The 15,775-nt window shown below is 52.7% G+C and overlaps 1 protein-coding gene across 1 annotated transcript in view; it reads right to left on the reverse strand.

The window, feature by feature from the left end:
• Window positions 1-15,775, reverse strand: part of ARHGEF10 (Rho guanine nucleotide exchange factor 10) — an 89,817-nt gene that overhangs the window by 40,757 nt on the left and 33,285 nt on the right. The window contains exons 11-17 of the mRNA XM_040643178.1: window positions 12,872-12,978; window positions 10,147-10,224; window positions 9,715-9,894; window positions 8,002-8,118; window positions 5,948-6,040; window positions 2,454-2,624; window positions 498-643 (exon numbers count right to left, since the gene is read on the reverse strand). Coding sequence (XP_040499112.1) covers window positions 498-643; window positions 2,454-2,624; window positions 5,948-6,040; window positions 8,002-8,118; window positions 9,715-9,894; window positions 10,147-10,224; window positions 12,872-12,978 — 892 coding nt within the window. The remainder of the gene's footprint in view (window positions 1-497; window positions 644-2,453; window positions 2,625-5,947; window positions 6,041-8,001; window positions 8,119-9,714; window positions 9,895-10,146; window positions 10,225-12,871; window positions 12,979-15,775) is intronic.

Below are 15,775 nucleotides of genomic sequence, written 5' to 3' on the forward strand. Positions count from 1 at the left end.
CTGCTTCTCCCTCTGTCTGCCGCGCCCCCTCCTTGTGCTTGCTCTCTCTCAAATAAAGAAAATCTTTTTCAAAAAATTAAAAAATAAAATAAAATATGGCGCGCCTGGGTGGCACAGCGGTTAAGCGTCTGCCTTTGGCTCAGGGCGTGATCCCAGCGTTATGGGTTCGAGCCCCACATCAGGCTCCTCCGCTATGAGCCTGCTTCTTCCTTTCCCACTCCCCCTGCTTGTGTTCCCTCTCTCGCTGGCTGTCTCTATCTCTGTCGAATAAATAAATAAAATCTTTAAAAATAATAATAATAAAATAAAATAAAATAAAATAAAATAATAATACGCCTGTTTAGGTCCTGGTTCCCCGGCATCACAGGACAAGGAGACGGAGTTCTGCGCACATACCAGGGCAGCCTGAATGGGACTTCTAGCAGAGCCATCTGCCCATCTGGGACGCGCACCCACGCGGGCGCAAGGCCGAGCCCGTGAAGGAGGCGCATGCTCACCGTGCACTGACCGTGGCACACATTAGCACATCGCTCAGCATGAAGACGCGGCGCTCCTTGGTTTTAACGATCTCTCCTCTGTCGTTGTAAACGGTTTCTATCATATCGTCGGATCGCACAAGGTACCGATTCCCACTGCTGAGAAGCTGAACATTCAAAGTCACACTTGACATGCTTCCCGCCATCAAGCTCATCAAAAGAAGAAAAAGGGTGAGCGGAAGTCTTGCCAAATACAGGAGCATAAAGCGTGAAAGCTTTGCAGATCTTCCCCTTTCCAGAGAATTCGCATACTTCCAATCGCACTTTATGTGCATACGACATAGAATTCTGAGAGTGGCTTTTTTTTTTTTTAACTGCATAGTTTCACAGTGTTTGGAGTTATCCTAAACAGTGAAAGGAGTCTAACCCAGCCCTTGTAAACAGAATTCCCCCAGCTGAGGGGCGCCTGGGTGGCTCAGTCGTTAAGCGTCTGCGTTTGGCTCAGGGCGTGATCCCAGGGTCCTGGGATCGAGCCCCGCATCAGGCTCCCTGCTCTGCTGGGAGCCTGCTTCTTCCTCTCCCACTCCCCCTGCTTGTGTTCCCTCTCTCTCTGTGTCTCTCTCTCTGTCAAATAAATAAACAAAATCTTTGGGGAAAAAAAAAAAACTCCCCCAGCTGAGAGATACTGATTCAGCAAAGGAGGACTCATTTGTTTTCACCTGTCAGTTGTCTTCCTTCCCTTTAAATGAGCTGCCCGAGTAGAAGCTCCAATCTTTACAGACAGTTATCCATGGCCGGCCAACCATTGTTCCTTATAACACTATGCCAACCGAGGATGTTTTATGTAAGTGCAATAGTTCCCCGGGTGATTTTCGTTTTCCCAAAGGATGGCATAAAAAAGAAAACATCTTAGCTTCTTGAGATACGCCATATTTCATTTCACTGAGCTCAACACAACACCCTGGGTCCTCTGCAGAGACGCTTCGTACTCATCAGTATGATGAGATACAGCTTACAGAGGTCAGGCTTATTGTAACAATTCAGCCCAAAGGAACATGGGGAATCTGCAGCCCAGATGCTCTGGACACCCAGATGGTGTTCTGATCCCGTATCTGCAGTGGCCGAGATCACGGTCAACCTACACTTGGCGTGCTCGCGGGGATGATGAGGCCGTGTGCACGGGTCCGGGATCGCGGGCGAGGGACACGCACCAGTTCCCCGTCGGCCTTACCCTGTGCCCCACACAGCTTTGCAAACACTGCTACCACAGGCAAGCAGGATCTAAACGACATCACCATCACCTCCGGCGATTTTCGGCTCATAGAAATTCCTACATAAAAATCAGGAAAAACCTGTTCCTCAAAATGTATTAAAGTTCTTGTAATTAAGCCACTGAGGGTCACTATCGGGTAGGAAATTAGCCCTACAGACAGAAATGGAAGTGATTTTAGCAACGATGAATCCGATATAGAATTATATAACACCACTCCGATCAATGAACCTGTTCCTGTGGACCAGGGCCCTAAGTAAATAAGGTGACGTCTACACAAAATCAGCTTGCTGTCGCAGGAAAAGGACTTGTCAACGTAAAGCAGAAATACAGCTCTGCCTAGGAACTGCTTTCGTGCCGTATTTCCCTCACATTTCCGTGATAAACACAGCCTAGTCTGTGCACAGACGGGCAGGTAAGAACGTATGTAACGTCCTCTGCTTTGATTATGACCACCTAAGAGGAAACACCACATGTTGGCAGTAAGATTCAGACCACGCGAGGGTCTCACGAACGTGGGAGCCCCTTCCCCTGAGCAAATATGCCCAGACATGCCTGATGCTCTCCACTGACATCCGAGGCAGAGCCCTGGGCCGCGGCATCACTGCAAAGCTTCCAGAAGGTTAGTAGCAAGTGGCAGAAAGAACTGCGGCTTGTTAGTACAAAGCAAACTGAATCCCAGCACAGACTGAGAAGCCTCGGTCAACCTTGTTCAGGTATCTCTCGTTTATGGCTTTGGCGACGTGCTTGATTTCACAGCGCTGGTCCGCATCTCTCTTTCTCTCGTTCAGCTTCTCCGCTAACGTTTCCAGCTCCGTCAGCGCCATCTGAAGGGGCAGCCGGTCAGGGTGGCCTTTGGATGTATTCTTCAGCATGTCCTGTGGGAGACACACGGTAAAAAGGGCACATGTGACTGTTGGTGCGGGGGCGCAGAAGGCGGCCTATGCACGCTCCCAGCCAGCAGCCGCGTTGCTCACGAGCTGGCGGCCTCATCAGCTACTTCTGGGGGAGGATAAAATAAGCACCGGGGAGAGAATAATAAGCCAGTGACTCACGATTTGGCTACACGCTGGAACAGCTCCTTTTGCAAAAACAAAATGAACTTACTAAATGGCTTTGCTGATGGAAAAAAACAGCATTTCCCAATAAAGGGCACTATAAACACGAATGTGCCACATCCTAGAAAGTCCTGCCCTCCATAACCACGTTCAAGGTAACTCCTAGCCTGCTTCTCTCAACCCGAGGCGGACCGACGGACCCAGGCACCAAAGGTCGGCTTCCAGACATGAAGTGGGCGGCATGACTCCCGTGCCTTCGCCACACACAGCAGGATCCACTCTCCCGGGGGCGCCCCACCCCTACTGGAAGGGGGCCAGACACTCTCCCATCCACGTCCGCAGTGTCACAAAGGGAAGAGATGGTTGCATGGAGGGAGCGACGATCTGGTCACTGATGAGATGGTGCTCTGTGCGTCCAACACAGGCGTCGACTTTCAAGACCAACATCTAAGTGGCAGCCACGAGGTGGTCACCTTGCTTTGACACAGGACCCCTGGTGTGCCTCAGCCCGCCCACGCAGACCACATACTGGCTTCTGCGGCCGGAAGCAGATGTGTCCAGAAGCACCCTTCTCAGAGCCGGTCTGACCCTCTGCCTGGCCCCCGATGCTGATGTCAACTCAGCTGGCGCTGGAATCCAACAGCGCCCTCACCTTCTAACCTGCTTTTTATCTGAACAAACAAAACCTGGCAGATGTGATGAAATGTTTCCGGTCTGAATGGACTATATAGACCCTGTTATACACCTGCTTCCCTGTGAGTCACTTCAAATCGGATCAAGGCAACTAAATCACCTTACAATGACTCTGGCTCCAACGTCACAAGCTGGCGGGGCCGGCCTGGTACCTGACCACGACCAGGACAAGTACCGCACCAGCAGAGCCGCGGTGGGGGCGGGGGGTCCGCCAGACGCCAGGAGAGAACCGAGTAAGGAAAAAGGGACGTCTGTCGTCCTGTCCAGACTGCAAGTCATGTTGGTCCAACACAGGACCGAAAATGGTAGTGGGATACAGTGAGACAAAGATTCCTATGGGACCACGTGTCCAAAACCAGCAGGCCTGGAAAAGCCAGGGCAATTCAGCTTTACCCTGGATCAGGGAAGGCTGTGGGGTCCCAGCGCCACCAGTAACAGGGCCTAGGAGAGCTGGGACCAGTGCAGAAACAAGGAGAGCAGGGTGCCTGATGGGCCAAAGGAAGGGGAAGGAAGCACGCCGGTCCCCATGCCATCCCTTCCCGCGTGTGCAGAGCACAACTCAGGAGTGAAGGAACACGTCTGCCCACAGTGTTCCAGCCGGGCCACCAGCCCTGTGTCCCCTGCAGTCAACAGCTCCCAGGAGCATCATTACTGGGAGCCGGCTCCCTGGCGAGCCATGCAATTCTCTCAGACACACAGAGTGTACACTCTGAGTTCAACTGTGCATTTTTCTAAGTACCCTGGCCCGGCCCTGAGCCACCCCCTCGCCTGCCAGGGGAGCCACTCACACAAATCCGGGGAGTTCTCAGGTGAGTCTCCCAGCGCACAGGGACTGACCTCACTAAGCCCAAGGGAAACCAGGTGGGACAGCATGCTGCAATTTTTAAGTGCAGTGTTCTTAGACCAAAATCAGAGAAATATCATCCAGGACCACGTCCCTGCTCCCAACCACCACGAGGCTCAGAGCCTTTCCTCTGATGTTTTTGTTCCATTTCCCACGGCCTTCCCACCCTTTCTAAAAAAACATATTTCGGTAAACATCTGCGCCAAAGGTTTGCCATGATTTATGAACAGTTAACCAAAAGCTGATGAGTTAGATTGAAAACTACATCCAACTTTAATTAAGAACAAAAAAGTATTCATGAGTGAGGCGTGAAAACCCAACAGGGTCGTGGGTGACCGGTGATAACCAGGCATTTACTAGCACGTTACCAAGCACAGTCTGCACGTGAGTTTGAATGTGCAGCACACGGATTATAGGGTGGTTATGCCTTTGCCCTTGGTCCCTGTGTCCCCATCTAGCTAAAGAAGGAGCTAATTGGTTCCATCTTTCTTCCTCACCGAACTGTCCGCCTGGAGCCTCCCACATTTGAAGAGCTCAGGAAATACTCAACAACCGGAGGAAGAAAACACATTTTCCGGATATTTTGATTTTAGGGGTAAACAAAGAGCTTCCGTTATTAACACTCTAACACATACGTTGGAAACCAGAAACCGGATCCAATACACACCATATGCTAACCGGACACGCACTGGAAAACGTACACGGAAGAGAGGAGGACAGAAACAGCCTATGAAGCTAGCCATGGAGATAGCTGGTATTGACAGTCTAACGTGTGTATCCCTCTTTCTCACAGTTTTGTGATGACTTTATTTAGAAGGACACAGATTTGGTTGGTCACAAAAGCAGCCACGATCTCGAGGGAAGGGGCCTTGGCAACGTTGCCTGAGTGCCCGTCCACTTCCCGGGATGATGTCCCTATTCACCTTCACTGCGTTCCCATACGCAAGCCACGCCAAGCCACCTGAGAAATCTAAGGAACCAACACCTTGGGGGCCAGCGTGGACTGTCACCAGAAATCCACTTCAGACGGCCTGCCGTTCGCCTCCGTGCCGCGGGGCCCCCCAGCGTTGGGGAGGACGAGGCGTGCGCACAGACGGTGGGTTACACGGACGCCGCTGAGTCCCATCTGTCCTCAAAACCAGGTTTGTCGGAAACAACACATGCACCCATTTGAATATTCTGTTTTCAGCCACGTCGGGTCCAGGGCTAAGCCCCTCCGCCATGGCATCTCCGGTCCCCACACCATTTGTGGACCACGCTCGCGACAGGCACGGTCTGTCTGAATTGTGACTTGGGCTCCTGAGCCCAGCTGTACCCTCTGGCCAGAGGGTAGGTCATTTTTCCTTCTGACCCTAGACCCAGACCCTGACAGCGGCAGGAGAGGGCGGATTCCTTTCTGTCCCCGGGGAACATGCATCCGGCCCCCTCCGCTCATGCCTGAGCGGGCCGGTGAGGGTCCAGGGCCGTGTTCATGCTCCAGGCCCCCCGCCCCCCGACTCTGCCCTCCCGTAACTGCTCGGGGAAGGAGGAGAGAGGAGGTCGGAGACAGAAGCAGGAGCACAGACGCGGCTTGCAGACAGACGCTGGGAAAGGCACACGTCCTTACCTGGAGCAGCAGGATGAACTGTGGGAACCTCTGTATGGGCTTCATCATCAGGCTGTAGAGCGTGACGCGGTCGGGGCTGGACTCCTGGCACTGCTGTGGGGAGAAGCCCAGCTTACTCGCACTTCGGGGCGGCGGGGACCCCCACCCGGGTCCGCGGCTGCCCTCCCGCCACAGCATAGACGCATCGGCAGGAGGCCGACCAGCTGGCCCGAAGCCCATGCCCCGTCTTCACTCAGCAGAGAGAGTGCATGCAGATTTGCTGCAAAATACTCCCGCGCCTGGCATCACACCACACGCGTGCTCGCGCCTCTGAGGTCAAGAGCACGCTGTGGCGGGTTGGGAACTGAACTCTGTCGCTGTTTGCGTTCCATGCTTTACAAGCCACCTCTGACAGCCGGGCAGGGCTCATCCATTTACAAACGCAATTCAACCCTCTACGAATTGAGTTAGTTTCTGAAATTCTACAACCACCTGAAAAGCGCATTTACAAAAAAAAGAAAACGAGGCACCTGGGTGGCCTGGCCAGTGAAGCGTCTGCCTTTGGCTCAGGTCATGATCCCGGGGTCTTGGGATCAAGTTCCTTCCCTGTCATCCTGCTCCTTGCTCAGTGGGGAGCCTGCTTCTCTCTCTCCCTCTGCCCCTTCCCCTGCTTGTGCTCTTTCTTGTTTACTCTATCTCAAATAAATAAAATCCTTTAAAAAAAAAGAAAAAAAGAAAAAAAATATCACAGAACCCCAACCAAGAGTTGCAAGGGCCCTTAAAGGCAGCCTGCCCCACGCATGAGGCGAGTTCTCCGTGGCAGCCACGGCCAGCCAGGCTTAGCTCTGGGGGTGAGGCTCTCAGGGTGAGGGGTGGGGGTGTCCCTGGGTCTGTGTCCTGTGTGAGCTGCCCCAGGAGCGGCTATGGCATAGGATGTCTGATCTGAGGGCTCCTCTCCCATGTGGCAGGGGCTGCCTAGTTCCTCAACCCGCCTCTCTGAGCCGGGGAGGGACGCTCCAGCAGGCTGGACCATTTGCACACCAGGGTGGGGTCTCCAGCTAAAGGAGCGGTGTGGTCGGATGGCAGAGCGAGGGCTCAGCCCCATCACCACCACTAACACTGGTTCCCGGGCTGGACCAGGATGACACACATCCTCGTCCCCAGGCCACCTGGCAGGAGGTCACCTGACAGCAGGAGCCACGGCTGACCCCTAGCTGACATCTCAGGTTCTGCAAGACACTTACAACCTCCTCCAGGAAATGAATGTGGGAATCACCTGTGTTTCCTTCCCCCAGGAGCCGTGCTGAGATAGGGAAAGACCACCGAGCACCAAGACCCCCGAAGCTGCGGGCTGACATAATCCCTCCGCTAACCCTGACCAGAGAAGGAGGGGCAAAAATTCAGCTTCAGTGTAACTGGCCGGCGAGAATGTCGCCTGAGGCCACTCGCTGCAGGTAGCAGGGGCTTCGGGAATTCAGTTCAAGTAACAAGAACAAACTTTGGCCCAAGGTTTTATGATGGGAATTGGGGCCTCGCGCAAAGGAGGTCTGGGGTTGGTGACTGGCCACGGTGAGGGACCATGGGCTAAATCTCCCAGGTCAACAACAACTCCGCGTCATCAGCATCAGACGCACCTCCCCTCTCACCAGAGCAGGGATGGAGCCCTCGGCCCACACAGGGCTCATCCTTCGGCGATCAGCTTATTGCTCTGAATGGAAGGGGGCCGGAGAGCTCCACCCCAATCCCAAATGTTCTGTCTCTTGCTGAAGGACAGGAAGCCAAAGGCAGCTTCCTCTGGGATCGGACCTTAACTTTCTGTCTGCCCATCCACCTACACCCTTCCAAGGAGGTGCAAATAAAGGTTATTTTCAAAAAGTCCTGCCACCACTGAAGATTCATCTCTGTTTCTAGCACGGACCCAACATCTTCCTACCAAAATCTTTATGACAATTAACATTACGTGTTGAGAGACAAAGTGCAGTAAAATTTCACTATGGAGTATTCTGACATGAAAGCTGTTATCAGAGGGTGTGATAACCCAAAATGGGAAAAAAAAAAAAAAAAAGAGTGCTTACCTTTAAAAACTCAAGAAAAGCAGGCTTTGTAGCACACGTTTTCTTGAGGATTGCCACCGCTGTGCTGAAATTATTCACATACTCGCTGTAGGCGTCCAGCACCATGGATTTGGAAAACTGAAAGGCCAGAGAAAATTGAGAACTATCAACAGTGCATAGAGCCCAGGGGCTCCCTCTTCCAGGATATGATAAAAGATTCGAAACCTGCCCTAAAAGTAACCTCTCAGTCACTGGGATGTTTCCACAGGACACACTTCATTATGACCCCGTGTGATTTTTTTCTTCTTTAAGCAAACTTGTTAGGAATTGTTTAAACAGCTGGTCGATCTTACTCTGCTCGCCCCGATGCGCTTGTCGGCATCCTTGCTCAGATCCCTGGCGGTGGGGCCTTCAGCTAAGCAGACCCCATCTTTAACTTCCGGGCAATCCTCACTTTGTGGATTTCGCCTCCAGGAGAGGATGCCACGCAGTCCCCAAAAGCTAGACTAGCAGCCACTGAGTGTCCCCTGGAAATGCTGTGGGGGGGGGGGGAGCCTCTCTAGCTGAAGGGCCACGTTGGTCCCTGTCCTGTTTTCCTAGAAACACCAAGAGACCTCCCTCTGGTATTCTCCTAAGATCCTACTAATTCTCAAGATAAACAGTAATATCCATAAGTGGGTATCTGATGGGACTGTCGCTTATAGAAAACAATGCTTTCACCTAAACTGTATTTTGTAAAGTTTTTTTTCCTGTTAAAAAAAAATGTCGCCAAGGTAAATATTTCAAGAAGAGAGAGAGAGTAAATGTACACACTGAACACATAAAACGGCCAAAAAATGCAACTGCAAAGTAACTATCCGCTGCTTCCTCTTTTTCATAAAGATCCACGAAAGGCGTCATGCAAATATTTTAGTAAGAACTCCTGTTCCTGTGTTGTGCCGAGGCATCCTGTAATTTATACGCTTCCTGTAATTTATACATGTCATCAAGCCCACACAATTCTATAGGGAAAAAGAAAAGTCTTTGGTATCATTATTACAGCATTTGTTTAGATAAACGGCCACTTGTACCTTCAAGCTGACATCCCGTGGACAGCACTGTACCCATAAGCTCCCACATCTAGAGAGAATACTTATTAAACACAATACACATAGTTCATAAATGGACCAAAGATGAAAGGGCTCAGAACTGCTGGATGCACACAGGAGGCTGCTGGTTTCCAGGCAGCCAACCGCTTCCCCGCCAGGAAACGCGAACGCATTCCGCCGCGTCCTGTGTCAGCAGACGCCTCAACCCTGTGTCCGCGCAACAAGGCCCCAGGCCACAGAGCGCTGGTTGGGTGTTTTCCACTGCCCCCAGACAGGGACAGGGATCAGGGTGAGACCCACCTGCCCCGGGGATAAGTGGGACAGAGTGACACACTGTTTCCAGAGCCCTGGCTCGGCCACAAAACCATGCTCCAAAGGCCCAGCGATGCACGGGATAGAGCTGGCGGATCCAGGTACACCCCCCAGCAAGCCTCCAGATGGTGTCCTGACCCTGCGCACCTAACCCCTTCCCGCGTGCACTGAGCAGAGCACGGGGAGCTCACGGTGGCCTCTGAGGGGTCGGCAGCCGGTGGCCCCGGAGAGCACCCAGGCCCGCTGCTAACACCCAGCAGGAGATGTCCCCCCGAGCACGGAAACCGTTTGCACCGGCGAGCTCCGTGAGGCAGCTGGGCACACCAGCAATTACCGAGGCCACGAAGACGTCCCCGATGGTTTCCACGGAGTCCCACTCGGCCACGCGGCTGGCCAGCGCGATCTGGAACATGCCGTGGCACTGCAGCAGCTCTTTGATGCGGTAGAACACCATCTTCAGCTTCCTCTCGCTCAGGATCCTTGGCTCCATCTCCGACAGCGGCTTCTCGTACTGCTACAAAGACACGCGGGAAGACGGCACAGACTCTTTGAGGGTGCACTGGAAACACAGGGAGAAATCCACTCACGTACGTTACAGTTCACGCAAATCACGCGACTTCTCACGTCCACACACAGACCCGACACCCCATGTCTCCCGGGAATTCTCCCATTCCGATTTCGTCACGGTTCGTATGCACGCGTAAACCCGTGTGTGTGGGAAGGGCCAGGGACACCCGTGTCTCCCTGCGACACGAGGTCTCGGTACCTCCAGAATCCTCTTCAGAGCATCCACGTAGTTCTTTTCACTGTCGACCACTGAACCCAGGATGTATCTTCTTACGACCTGTTGGCAATTGGAAAACACAATGGTAGCAAACTGCTGCAGAAAACAAATTCTACTTCTTGCAGATAAAGAACTTTGTTTTGTTTCTTGGTCTTCAAAGCAGTAGGCAAAGGAAACCTCCACATGCCTCTAAGGTACTTTGAACGGCGCGTTAACGAACGTTACAGGCACAGAACCTACTGGCCCTGTTGCCAGTTACGAAAGTATGTTAAACCTCAAATCATAAACCGTAAGGACAGCGGGACAAGTGACATTACAGCAGTAACGTCAGCAATTATGAGCTGAAGTAACGGTATTTTCTGGGCCCCACGTGGATGTACAGGATATTTCACGTAGGCATGAAGCATGAAAAAAACCATTCCGGTCTTGACTCAAAGAATGCTAGCAGCAACACAGATCTAGCGAAATTATTATTGCAAAGTTGTAGAAGAAGAAACAGCTTGTGCAAGGTGAAAGAGTGCATTTTTTTTTTGGCTCCAGGGCTTTTGACCAAGGGCAGACATGCCCAGGAGGCGGAGGGTACAGGGAGGGGATGAAGGCCGCCCCGCCTCAGACGTGCAGGTCACTCAAGCACACAGGAGGACAGCGTCCTGGGCGCTCGGTTCCTGTTAAAGGCCAGGGATGATGCTTGGCATTTCCATCAAGGCTAGACATATTCTGGCAAGTTAATTTTGCCAATAAATGGAAAATGGGCACAAAATTACAGCAAGGCTGCCTCTAGACCACACACACCCCAGAGCGCCCCCTCCACGCCTGCCCGAGGGAGGAGGGGCCGCTCGCCACGGGACCCACAGCGCCACCCAGCGGGCAGAGATGGCATCTTCCACAGTGGAGATCCCTCGGGTTAAGAATGCTCTAGGGCCACGGAGTCTTACAAAACAGAATTGACAAGCAAGCGACTCTCTCCACAAAAAGGACCATTCAAATTCACAAAATGAAGACAAAAACCAGTGCTTCTAGAGCACGTAAGAGGTCAGGGATGTACTGAAAGAGTACAGAAGCGTCTGGGGTTAAAAGAGGCCCCTCGAGGCTGCCAGCCACCTGGCCCCATCATGGTCTGAGCGCCGACCCCTCCCCTCTATGAGGAAGGCTAGACCCCGCATCCCAGTCACTCCCCAAACTGGCAGATGGCCCATATCCACCATCCTTTTTCCCCAATTCAGGTTCCCATATGCTGCAAGTCTCCTCAGGCAGAATATCTGGGGTCAAACCCAGGAAATTACAGACATTTTTAACAGTCCTGAGAGGATTCTGAGAGATCAGATCCCACGTCTTCTACACAGCTGTCCCACCTGTGCCTGCTATCTTGCCTGGGAGTGCCCCGCTTCATCCCCTACCACCCCAACACCACATCCTCAGACAAGGGCACCCACATCCCAGTCATAGTGTGTCCCCCCAGGAAAGAGCTCGGAGACCCCATTAATGATCAAAGCCCCAGACAGCACAGGAGTGGGGCAGGAAAGACCCAGGTAGAGACTTCAATGGAACATCAAGGGTGTTTTCAAGAACTCAAGTCCCTTTCTCCAACTGGTGAGGTTGGAGAGTGGGGAGTGAGACCCAGATGGGGACAGCCAGCAGCCCCCCTCCCCATGCGGGGATGGCAGCCACACGTCCCCAGGGAGCACCAGAGAGAGCAGGGGATTTACAGTTCATCCAACAATTCACTCAGGATTTAGGATTCTAGGTTTGGGGATCGGAGACTCGGCTCAGGCATCGGGCCCTACTGCGCCCAGGGCACGGCGCCATCCCGACCATCAGCCTCCTTGGAGCCATGGAGTGTGTGTTGACACGGAGGGATGCGCGAGGATTTAATGATACCTGGTGCGCTCCTGCAGGCGGCTCACAGCATGGGTGTCTGTGGCGGCCACCGCACGCCCGTCGCCACGTCTTCCTTCGCTCCCGACACGCTCACACATCAGCCGTGCGGCCCGCAGACACGATTCCTTGTCCTGTCAGCCCTACTGCTTGGGCTCCCCCTTCAACTCAGTGAAATGTGAGCTTCCTAATTTGCCGACAAGGATTAACGGCCCCTGGGCATCCTCCCAGCTCGGCTCTTTGTTCAGACTCCAACCTTAGCGCTGTCACTGCCTTGTTCCCTCCCACGCCGCTGTCCACACATGTCTACCTAATGCCGCGTGTCTCCATGACGTGTGTCATGCTGACCCCGCGGAGAACAACTCAAGGGCCCCCCAAAAGCCCCAAACTGCTCCATGCTCTTGTCCTAAGGCTTCTTTTCCTTTTACCCAAGATCATCAAATGGACACCACCGTGTTTTTTTCCCTCTCCTATTTCCAAAGGTTAGGAAATTCATTTCTGCCCCGCTGATTTCATCAGGTGCTGGAAATCTGTTTTTGCTCTGCGTGTGGGGCACTGTATACACGCCGTTTGCCCACGCCCACCTAGTGTCTCCAGGTAAAGTCGCCCCGTCGGTGAGAACCGGTATAAATCGCGCCCACACACGTCTCCCTCTGGGGGTGACACCGCAAACACTTGTGGACCACAGAGCCCCCGTCCACACCACAGGCGCTGGCCAGGGCTGCCGAGGCCACAGAGGGGCCGGAGTAGGGGATCGTGGGAGTTCAACCGTGGAGACACTGCGCTCCGTTAGGAGCCGGCACAGCTGCGCCAGGAAACAGCCCCATCCTACCTGCTGCTGAGATAGACCTTCCGGCATTGGGGTAAGGATGGCTTCTGGATGTTTGCAGTCAACGTCAATAAATAAATTCTGCTCCTCCTCAAGACAGGATCTGTGATCTTGAAAAAAAGTCAGAAGGCACTAGAGTTTGACCTTGAAACGATATATTCATAATAGTACAGTGTGGTTAAAAAAAAAAGCCATCAAGTCAATGCTTCGGGCAGACACTTTGATTTTCCGTGCTTACTTTTCCACCTGGCAATGATTAAGTTGACATTTTAATAAACACAAGAAAATATCCTTTCCAGCAAAGGAACACAGTGTCCATCAATATCTGAAATTTTCAATACTTGGAAGTTTAATTTCAAAAGATAGAGATGTCCTCTGAATACCTGGTTGGTAGATCAGAAATAAATACTTCAATTTCTTAACGTATAAAGTATGGCGTTCAGAGACAAAGAAGGGCAGCCAAGAACCCAAGCTCGGTAATCGACGAAAGCTAAGCGGAGACTCAGTGAGTTTCTTGACGTCCCGTCTGCCTTGCTCACGGGGAAGCACAGCTACCATCAAATCAAAACACTGAGACCAAAACTAAATTTATCTTTAAAAACTTGGCCGTGGCTAAATCATCCACAAAATGGCTGGAAAACAGAAAAGCAAAGGGATTCTTAGGTTAACAGGAGCCCAGAGATGATCAAATTCAAATCTCCAAAACCCTGGCTGCACAGAAAAATTTGTGAGGATCTTTTAAACACCTACCAGCGTCTACACACCCATGAGAACGGCCCAGATCCAGAGCACCGAGCACACCACGTGCTGGCGAGAGCGTGGCACTGCGGGGGCCCCCACTCGCTGCCCGCGGGAGAGCAGAGGGGTGCGGCCACTTTGGAGGGCAGTGTGGGGCTTGCTCACAAAAGTCAACATCCTCTTACCCTACAATCCAGCAATAACACTCCTTGGTATTTACCCAAAGGAGTTGAAAGCTTATGTCCACACGTGACCCGCAGTGGAGTTCCCGGCACCTGATTCACGATGGCGACAACCTGAAGCCACCACGATGGCCTTCAGCAGGTGAGGGACACATAACTGTGGTCCATCCAGACGTGGGGGAGTGTTCAGCACTACACAGAAACAAGCCTTCAAGCCATGAGCAGACGTGGGGGAGCCTTGAAGACCAGTGACTCAGCCAAAGAAGCCAGTCTGAGCAGTCTACGCATGGTCGGATTCTGACTCTGACCATCTGGGGAAGCGAACCTACGCAGACGGTGACAAGATTGGAGGCTGCCGGGGGTTGGCGGAGGGAGGGACGAGCAGGGGGAGCCCAGGGGACTTTCAGGGCCGTGAAGCTGCTGTGTGTGGTACTGTAACGGTGGGCACCTGTCACTGGACTCGTGTCCAAACCCACAGAATGTACCACGTCGAGAAGGAAACCACGTGAATGTACGCGGCGGACTCTGGATGACGACGTGTCCGTGCGGGCTCATCAGTGGTGACAAATGCACCAAGATGGTGGGAGTGCTGGGGTCGGGGAGGCTGTGCACGGCGGGGGGTATATATGGAAAATCTCCACACCTTCTGCTCAGTTTTGCTGTGAATCTAAAATTGATCTTAAATACTAAAGTCTTAAAAGAAATAGAAACAGAACCTTCTTGTATCCAGAGACCCCCTCGGGTTTCACAGATCAGTCCCAGGGCTGCTGAGCCTGGGTATGTGGGATTTGTTAAAAGCTCCACTTCGTTCATGAGTACACCCAGGTTTAAGAACCACTAAGTCTGTCCCATCTTCCCATTTTACGGCTTGGGAAACTAAGATCGCTGGGCTCAGGGATGTCCTTGACTGACTGTTGCACCCCCCGGGGGGTCCCCGTAGACCTCCCCGCTGCCCAGCTCGGGGCTTCCTGCCCCATCCTGCGTGCTGGCTGCTGGCCTGCAGATGCCCGGTCAGGGTGTGGGGTGGGACCCCAATCCCAACCCGGGCACCTCTCAGACCTGCCCGTGTCCCCCCACGAAGGGGTTTCATCCTGGGGGCGCCCGGCATGCCGCTAGCAGCTCATCAGGGCACACCCTGTATCAGACCCCTCCCCAAGCCATCTCCTTCCCAAGTGAGCCGCTGGGGCTCCTGACAACCCTTTCTGCATCTTGTTTCGAGATGCTGAAGACTTCACTAGGACTAGAATTTATACAAGAGTCCAGTTTGTTTTAACGCCCATTACACACAGTCCTCCGAGGCTGCTCCTTAGGAAGTGTGGTTTCAGCAAATACTACACGCACACCAGCTTGCCTCTTAGAACACTTGTGCAAAGAACAAAGTCGTGTTTTTAAAGGAATCCGTCAGGGTCCCGGTGCCCACTCTGGGAAAGTACGTTCCCAGCCACCCTGCAGGTAACCAGCTGTCTTGCAATAACGCACCAGTGTAAAGACAGCTTCTCAGATAATCCTTGGTCCACAGCTTGTCATCCACATGGCACATTCTAGACACAACCTTGCTCTCTGACGCACAGATAGGCTCCTGCCCCCGTGCTAAGAGCCTCAGAAAACCTGAAACTTCTGGAGTCATCCCAGATCTTTCCTCACCAGCAAAAGGGTTCCTAAAATCCCTGCTAGAACAAGCCCTCTTAGCTTGCGTCTTTGTGAGAAATAGACGTACATACGAGAATCTGTGCTCTGTAAATAGATCATCGTTATTATGCCTTAGTAGAAATAAACCTGCTGGGGCGCCTGGGTGGCTCAGTCAGTTAAGCATCTGCCTTCAGCTCAGGTCACGATCCCAGGGTCCTGGGACTGAGTCCTGCGTTGGGCTCCTGGCTCCGCGGGAAGCCTGCTTATACCTCTGCCTGCCGCTCCCTCCCCACCCTGCTCATGCTCGCTCTTTCTCTCTGAAATAAATAAATAAAATGTTTAAAAAAAAAGAAAAAGA

The sequence above is a fragment of the Ursus maritimus genome, unplaced genomic scaffold (assembly GCF_017311325.1).
Source record: "Ursus maritimus isolate PB19 unplaced genomic scaffold, ASM1731132v1 scaffold_28, whole genome shotgun sequence".
NCBI classification, from domain to species: Eukaryota; Metazoa; Chordata; class Mammalia; order Carnivora; family Ursidae; genus Ursus; species Ursus maritimus.